This window comes from Oncorhynchus nerka, linkage group LG10, assembly GCF_034236695.1.
Source record: "Oncorhynchus nerka isolate Pitt River linkage group LG10, Oner_Uvic_2.0, whole genome shotgun sequence".
In the NCBI taxonomy this organism is placed as follows: domain Eukaryota; kingdom Metazoa; phylum Chordata; class Actinopteri; order Salmoniformes; family Salmonidae; genus Oncorhynchus; species Oncorhynchus nerka.
This window is the reverse complement of record NC_088405.1, coordinates 95,245,370-95,254,554: the sequence shown is the minus strand read 5'-3', so window position 1 is coordinate 95,254,554 and position 9,185 is coordinate 95,245,370. Positions and strand designations below refer to the sequence as shown.

The 9,185-nt window shown below is 40.3% G+C and overlaps 2 protein-coding genes across 2 annotated transcripts in view; one reads left to right on the top strand and one right to left on the bottom strand.

Annotated features, from left to right (window-relative positions):
* Positions 1-5,144, top strand: part of LOC115136237 (vitamin K epoxide reductase complex subunit 1-like protein 1) — a 25,117-nt gene extending 19,973 nt beyond the window's left edge. The window contains exon 3 of the mRNA XM_029671817.2: positions 1-5,144. This exon is cut by the window's left edge and continues 1,853 nt beyond it. The gene's annotated coding sequence lies outside the window, so the exon portion shown is untranslated.
* The window catches only part of LOC115136236 (beta-glucuronidase-like), a 28,909-nt gene continuing 24,558 nt past the window's right edge, over positions 4,835-9,185 (bottom strand). Inside the window, exon 12 of the mRNA XM_029671816.2 lies at positions 4,835-7,122. Coding sequence (XP_029527676.1) covers positions 6,959-7,122 — 164 coding nt within the window. The 3' untranslated portion in view covers positions 4,835-6,958. The remainder of the gene's footprint in view (positions 7,123-9,185) is intronic.

Here is a 9,185-nt window from a genome sequence, read left to right as displayed (position 1 = left end):
GGATCCATGTAGACTTATGTGCCTGAAAGAGAAGTGAATTCCCTTTATTGGGTTGGGTGGAGGGGGATATGTAAATGAGATGTGCATTCCCTTTATTTGGTTGGGTGGAGGGGGATATGTAAATGAGACGTGAATTCCCTTTATTTGGTTGGGTGGAGGGGGATATGTAAATGAGATGTGCATTCCCTTTATTTGGTTGGGTGGAGGGGGATATGTAAATGAGACGTGAATTCCCTTTATTTGGTTGGGTGGAGGGGTATATGTAAATGAGATGTGCATTCCCTTTATTGGGTTGGGTGGAGGGGGATATGTAAATGAGACGTGAATTCACTTTATTGGGTGGAGGGGTATATGTAAATGAGACGTGAATTCCCTTTATTGGGTGGAGGGGTATATGTAAATGAGACATGAATTCCCTTTATTGGGTGGAGGGTGATATGTAAATGAGACGTGAATTCCCTTTATTGGGTGGAGGGTGATATGTAAATGAGACGTGAATTCCCTTTATTGGGTGGAGGGTGATATGTAAATGAGACGTGGAGGGGTATATGTAAATGTTTCACTTATTTTTTTCTCATTGTCTCACCATTGTTACAAACCCATTGCTTTTTTTTGTTTTCTATTTACTAAATTGTATACTTCAGGCCATTGGTGTCTCTCTCACCCCTTGTGTATAGCGCAATGATACGGTAGCACAGGCTGCCAAACAGTGATCGTCTGTCAGCTCAAGGGTGGTAGTAGTAGGCCAGCCATTCAGTTAGGCATTTTTCTAGGTTAAGGTTGTCGATTTAAAAAAAAAAAAAGTAGTAAGGTTCAGTCTCTCTCTGTGGAACAACAGCACTGTAGCTACAGTTTTTGGGGAAGGAAACCTCTTAGTATTGGCCAAAGTGTGTGATACAACCCAAGGCAGGTTGGATCATCGCGAAGCAGAATAGCCGACAGATCAGGTTGAAGCCCTTCAAACCTGATGTGTAAGTTACTATTCACATTCATGGACAGTGGAACATCCCCTGGCTCACGTTGAACAATCTCATTGATACTGTTTTAGATGGGCACTCAACAGTCACTTTCTTTTTTTTTTACACCAGTTGGCTCCTTTATTAGGAAATTGCCATTGTTTCCTTATGGCCGATGACTGCTTCCTGTTAAACCATGCTAGGTCATTAGTTGTACACGCATGATGGAATATGAGGTACTTATGGGTTACACATGGTTTGCATTGTAACTCACTCACTAGCGCTGCACAAGGTATTTGACACAAGAATACTGGTATGGCCTGTTGCAACCCGAATTTTAGCAGTAGAACACCTGAGCTCTTTGGGACGCATGATGACAAGGTCTAAACCTCCATTTTGTTCATGATGACCAGGTCTAAACCTCCATTTTGTGCATGATGACCAGGTCTAAACCTCCATTTTGTGCATGATGACCAGGTCTAAACCTCCATTTTGTGCAGGATGACCAGGTCTAAACCTCCATTTTGTTCATGATGACAAGGTCTAAACCTCCATTTTGTGCATGATGACAAGGTCTAAACCTCCATTTTGTGCATGATGACCAGGTGTAAACCTCCATTTTGTGCATGATGACCAGGTCTAAACCTCCATTTTGTGCATGATGACAAGGTCTAAACCTCCAACTCCCAGAGTCTGGTTGTACACTATAGACTTTCCTAAGGGGTTACTCACAGAGCCCATGTTGGCAGCATTCATATAGGTCCTAACGTTGGAGCAACAAACTTAAACAGGTGTAATAATAGTCCCAAAGTTACTTGTTCCAGAGAGGTACGGGTGGAGTGTTTGGCTTTAAGTCACACACGTCAAAAGTCCTTAAAAGAAGCTTGCTGAATGTGTTCCTGTCGCTAACCTGCTGGATAAGGAGTCAACACATTTAAAAAATGTTTTGATTTTTTATTCAAGTCAAATTAGAAGATAAAACACGTATTAATCAAAATCAACAGAAATACAGATAAATGTATAATGCCCTCGACTCATTTTAATCCACGTCCATTTGGTTCTTAAAACGGTTTCTGTAAATGAATAAACCACGTGAGAACGTGTTCAGGAAGTCATTCTTTAAAAATGTCCCTAGATTTAGAACCTGCATCAACAAATGCCTTCTGTTGGATCACTGGGCCTTTCGCAGTTAAATTGGACCCCCCCCCCCCCACAGCACTCTGTAGATCGCCTGGGTGCCAGTCTGTTTCTGCCGTCGTGCCAACTTTAAAAGGAAATGTCATGGCTCGGCCATGGCGTTGGTAAGAGCACTAACTGATCAGAGACCAGGGGTGTAAACATGCAGATTCTTTTGCTAAAACCTTTTTTTTTTCAAAAACGGAAAGCGCAAACAAGTTTCTATTGGACAAATTCAGATAGATCCCTCCCCGCTTTGGTTCTTGAAACGGTTTCTGTAATGAATAAACCCACGTGAGAGGTAAAAAAAATAATGACTCACCGAAAAGCCCTGTCTTGTATTTAAACGGTCATTGTCTACTTTATTTTCAATAAATGTTCATATTTTAATTTCTGTCATTCGAGTTAGAGGTCACTTGTTTCTGCTATATACATTTTTTTTTGTTTTTTTTTGTCTGAATTACAAGATTGTAAAGTTCTTTCTCTGTGACAAGTGAAATCATTTTGTATTTCTCTACTTATTTTTGTATGAATGGGCTCTCCATTGATCGCTACATCTTAGCTGTATAGACTTAACATTTCTGGGTTATTTCAGAACGAGGGATTGTCCATGGGTCAGTTTGTTCAGAACGAGGGATTGTCCATGGGTCAGTTTGTTCAGAACGAGGGATTGTCCATGGGTCAGTTTGTTCAGAACGAGGGATTGTCCATGGGTCAGTTTGTTCAGAACGAGGGATTGTCCATGGGTCAGTTTGTTCAGAACGAGGGATTGTCCATGGGTCAGTTTGTTTGTGGGAGGAATACTGTAGGTTTGTTTCTGTATTTGACAAATAAGTTGACAAATGCTATATTTTCATACATGGAAAAAAGGTATTACGTGAATGGTACGATTGAATGGGTACAGAGAAACGAATCGAATGAAATCCACTATTTGCTTTACCTTGTGAGAAAACTGTTGCGAAAGTTGACATTAACAGTGAACATTGTAAATGGGGGGGTCATTGGTCATGTGGAAATGGTCTACCATTAAAAACATTCCATCTGAAGTGACCTTTGTGCCTCTTCTTGTAGCATCTCACTCTTTATTATTACACAAAATATGTAACTGAAAACCTGTCATTTCTCTTGCGTTGTAAGTCGCTCTGGATAAGAGCGTCTGCTAAATGACTTAAATGTAAATGTTCATTGCACGCAGTGTCAATGCAACAGTTTGGGCCGCCTAATTTGCCAGAATTGTACGTAATTATGACATGACATTGAAGGTTGTGAAGGTTGTGAAGGCTGTTAGATAAAATATGGAACGGTTCCGTATTTTACTGAAAGAATAAATGTATTGTTTCCGGATTTGACCATATTAATGGCTTGTATTTCTGTGTTTATTATAATTATGATTTGATAGAGCAGTCTGACTGAACGATGGTAGGCACCAGCAGGCTCGTCACTCGCTCTGAGACTAGGAGTAGTTGTTCCCCTTGCTCTGCATGGGTAACGCTGCTTCGAGGGTGGCTGTTGTCGATGTGTTCCTGGTTCGAGCCCAGGGAGGAGCGAGGAGAGGGACGGAAGCTATACTGTTACACTGGAAATACTAAAGTGCCTATAAGAACATCCAATAGTCAAAGGTAAATGAAATACAAATGCTATAGAGAGAAATAGTCCTATAACTACAACCTAAAACTTCTCACCTGGGAATATTTAAGACTCATGTTAAAAGGAACCACCAGCTTTCATAGGTTCTCGTGTTCTGAGTAAGGAACTGAAACGTTAGCTTTCTTACATGGCACATATTGCACTTTTACTTTCTTCTCCAACACTTTGTTTTTGCAATATTTATGAGGCAAAATGGATTTTTATTGATGTATTCATTTAGTATTGTTTAATTGTCATTATTACAACAACAAAAAAGGCCCGATTAAATCGGTGTAAATCATAATCGGTCGACCTCTAGTTAGCACGGTATAAGGTTTTATTCTTTAAAAAAGTGTAATTACCCAAGGGCTATATTGAAGAATCTCTACAGTTCATCATCTAGGACGTTAGGAACTAAATTACACCAGAGGGGGGTATACTACTAAGCTAAATCTACTCAGGGTTTTCTAAAGCTAGCCAGCTATCTTCACATTCCAGCTCAGGTTTCATCCGAACTACAACAGTGGATATTGCTCGTCCGCCTAAATTTTAAACAGTCGTCATCTTGCTCAAATGAAGGGGATGACCTAATCTTTGTGAGATGGAGGGTATCGGATTTCATTGGTCCTCAACTCGCGGCTCAGACACGTCAAAAATAAATGGAGTTAAACCGAGCTAGCTTGCCGAAACTCAAATACGTCTGCCAAAGCTTGTGGGCGAGCGGATTACAGCCTAGAGTTACCAAAGACGACTCGAGGCTGTAATCGCTGCCTAAGGTGCTTCAACAAAAGGTTTCTAAAAACCGGGTTTTGTTTTGTCATTACGGGATAGTGTGTGTAAATTGATGAGGGGAGGGGGAGGTGAGAAGACGAGATAGTCCATTTTAGAATCAGGCTGTAACGTAACAAAATGTGGAAAAAGTCACGGGGGTCTGAATACTTTCTGTATGTCTACGCTAAACGCTGCATTAGTCCTTGACATGTCTATCACACAATCTGATTCAGCGATTCAGACTGAATAAAGTCCTCAAATGAATACAAATAAAAACGACAAGAGTAAAAAAATAAAAATGCATATTCTTTCTTTCATACATCACATTCCCATTTATTTACACTGAAAAGCATCATGATTCACATTCATGTATATAACTGGTTGATCCCCTGAATTACAAAAAAAAAAAAGAGGCAAGACAGAGGTGGTAACCAATGGTTGTGTACCAAGTCATCGACTGTCTCAAATGAGGGCATTTGATTCATCTGGCCCGGGTAGGCGTGTTGATTGCATTTGTTTTGGAACAGGTTAAAGATTAAAGACATGGGAGTAATGAGTAGGAATTCTGTGTTTTCACATGCAAAAGTGATTGCTTTTGATTTTAAAAAAAATAAACGATCTGCCTTCCGAATGAAAAGTTAACATGACCGAACAGCGCAGATGACCGTTTGATTTGAGAAGGACACTCCTTCTTACTGATTTGATTTGAGAAGGACACTCCTTCTTACTGATTTGAGAAGGACACTCCTTCTTACTGATTTGATTTGAGAAGGACACTCCTTCTTACTGATTTGATTTGAGAAGGACACTCCTTCTTACTGATTTGATTTGAGAAGGACACTCCTCCTTACTGATTTGATTTGAGAAGGACACTCCTTACTGATTTGATTTGAGAAGGACACTCCTCCTTACTGATTTGATTTGAGAAGGACACTCCTCCTTACTGATTTGATTTGAGAAGGACACTCCTCCTTACTGATTTGATTTGAGAAGGACACTCCTCCTTACTGATTTGATTTGAGAAGGACACTCCTCCTTACTGATTTGATTTGAGAAGGACACTCCTTCTTACTGATTTGATTTGAGAAGGACACTCCTTCTTACTGATTTGATTTGAGAAGGACACTCCTTCTTACTGATTTGATTTGAGAAGGACACTCCTCCTTACTGATTTGATTTGAGAAGAACACTCCTCCTTACTGATTTGATTTGAGAAGGACACTCCTCCTTACTGATTTGATTTGAGAAGGACACTCCTTCTTACTGATTTGATTTGAGAAGGACACTCCTTCTTACTGATTTGATTTGAGAAGGACACTCCTTCTTACTGATTTGATTTGAGAAGGACACTCCTCCTTACTGATTTGATTTGAGAAGGACACTCCTTCTTACTGATTTGATTTGAGAAGGACACTCCTTACTGATTTGATTTGAGAAGGACACTCCTTCTTACTGATTTGATTTGAGAAGGACACTCCTCCTTACTGATTTGATTTGAGAAGGACACTCCTCCTTACTGATTTGATTTGAGAAGGACACTCCTCCTTACTGATTTGATTTGAGAAGGACACTCCTTCTTACTGATTTGATTTGAGAAGGACACTCCTTCTTACTGATTTGATTTGAGAAGGACACTCCTTCTTACTGATTTGATTTGAGAAGGACACTCCTCCTTACTGATTTGATTTGAGAAGGACACTCCTCCTTACTGATTTGATTTGAGAAGGACACTCCTCCTTACTGATTTGATTTGAGAAGGACACTCCTTCTTACTGATTTGATTTGAGAAGGACACTCCTTCTTACTGATTTGATTTGAGAAGGACACTCCTTCTTACTGATTTGATTTGAGAAGGACACTCCTCCTTACTGATTTGATTTGAGAAGGACACTCCTCCTTACTGATTTGATTTGAGGACGACACTCCTTCTTACTGATTTTGATCGTTCACGTCACGCGCCATAGACCGTTGACCTGCAGCTCCGCATAATCAAATCCACCTATTGACATTGCTATAACATACGTGGTTAAGCGGATAGGTAAAATAGCTACCCCCAGGCGTTGTAAGATCTGCCAGGCGTCAGCGAAGAGGGACGCACAGGAATAGGTGCGTTTCCACAGGCACACCAATTCTGATCATTCTTCCACTAAATCAGATCTGGTCGTTTGACCAATTAGTGAAACAAATATCAGAATTGAGCTGCTTTTGTGTAAACGCAGCCATTGATCCCGTTGTTTCTGGTAATTGTGTGTTCTAGTCGTCACGCAGTCTGCGTCATACAGGTTGGTGTTAAGACACAACACGGAAAAAAACAGAGGACTACCTGGACTCATCAAATAAGAAATTATTTGTTTTTGGGTTGCAAAGCGTTTAGAAATGTTTTGTTATAATGTGCAGGGTTCTGCGCTAATGAATACGACCCAGGTGTGTCAGGGATATGTAGCCAGGTAGCAGGGGTACCTGGACCAGGTGGGCAGCAGGCCCGTCTCATTGGCCAGCCTCCAGTACCTCTCCCTCAGGAGGAAGGCCCCAGCTTTGGGCTGCCTCTGCCGGCTGAAGATTCCCTTCTTGTTGCCCACAACACGGGCCACCGCTGCAGAGAGAGTGAGAGAGACACATGTTCATTTCCCAGAGTGCTTTGTTTCAACCGTCAAAGTATAGATAAAACTATAGATCTGTACAGAATACAAGCTATTTTTTCATTTAACAAGACAAGTCAGTTAAGAACAAATTCTTATTTATAATGACGGCCTAGGAACAGTGGGTTAACTGCCTTGTTCAGGGGGCAGTACGACAGATCTTTTACCTTGTCAGCTCTACGATTCGATCTAGCAACCTTTCGGTTAATGGTCCAACACTCTAACCACCTGCCGCCCCGGGAAGCAAACAAGCGAACCATCGTCAAATTCCTCACCACCAAATTCCAGAGGTGTAGACTCACTCGAGTCACATGACTGGAGCACACAGTGCCTTCAGGAAGTATTCACACCCCTTTGTCCACACTGTTGTGTTACAACCTTGCACTTCAAATGGATTACATTGAGATTTGACGTCACTGGCCCACACATAATACCCCATAATGTCAAAGCGGAATTATGTTTTTCATTTTTCCCCCCTCTCTCTCAAAACTAATTTAAAAAATGAAAAGCTGACGTGTCTCGAGTCAATAAAGTATTTAACCCCTTTGTTATCGCAAGCTGAAATAAGTTCAGGGGTAAAACTGTGCTTAATAAGTTGCATTGACTCATCTCTGTACCCCACAGATACAATTATCTGTAACGTCACTTAGTCGAGCAGTGAATTCCAAACACACAGATTCCACCACAGAGAGACTGGGAAGGGGGGCACCTATTGGTAGATCAAATTAAACATAGAATTTCCCTTTGCGCATGGTGAAGTTATTAATTGCACTTTGGATGGTGCATCAATACACACGGACGTCCTTCCTAACTCAGTTGCCGGAGAGGAAGGAAACCGCTCAGGAATGTCACCATGAGGCCCGATGGTGACTTTAAAATAGAGTTCAATGGCTGTGATAGGAGGAAACTGCGGATGGATCAACCACATTGTAGTTACTCCACAATACTAACCTAAATGACAGAGTGAAAAGGAGGAAGCCTGTACAGAATAAAAATATTACAAAACATGCACTCTGTTTGCAACAAGGCACTAAAGTAAAACTGCAAAAAAACGTGACAAAGCAATTCACTTGTTGTCCTGAATACAGTGTTATGGTTAAGGGCTTGTAAGTTAGCATTTCCCTGTAAGACATATACAAATACCTGTTGTATTTGGCGCATGTGACAAATACAATTTGACGTGACGCATTGTCAGTATGCGAAAACAGAATGTTTATAATAGTACAACATTTTTTTAAAAATCATCTATGGTTTAATAAAATGTCAGGATGTTCCTCATTTCAGCTCTTCATCTAGTAGAATTCAATGCACATTTTCCCACAATGCATTGGAAGAGCTAGCCAAACAACGAAACTTAGGCTACTTAATTGGGAAGATGCCTTGAAGCTTCAGCGGTGGCATTCAAAATGTAGGCTTAGTTTCATGAAGGTGGAAAAAGTACCCAACTGTCATACTTAAAGTAAAAGTAAAGACAGCTTAATAGAAAATGACTCAAGTAAAAGTGAGAGTCACCCAGTAAAATACTACTTGACTAAAAGTCAAAATATTTTGTTCTAAAAATATACTTATGTCTCAAAAGTACAAATAATTTAAAAATGCCAAACCAGGATGGCAGTTTGTTTTTCTTAAATTTATGGATAGCCAGGGGCACAACACACAGACGTAATCTACAAACAAAATGTGTGTTTAGTGAGTCTACCAGATCAGAGGCAGTAGAACAGGGATGTTCTGTTGATACGTGTGTAAATGGGACCATTTTCCTGTCCTGCTAAGCATTCAATATATAACGAGTACTTTTGGGTGTCAGGGGAAATATGTATGGAGTAAAAAGTAGTAAAGCAAAAGTAATCAAAAATATTAATAGTAAAGTACAGATACCACCAAAACAACTACTTAAGTAGTACTTTAAAGTATTATTACTTAAGTACTTTACAGCACTGACCATACCAAACATATCATACTAATTTGAGTGTCCCGTACTGTTACATCTACGAGACCAGGCTGTCCAAAGTGATAA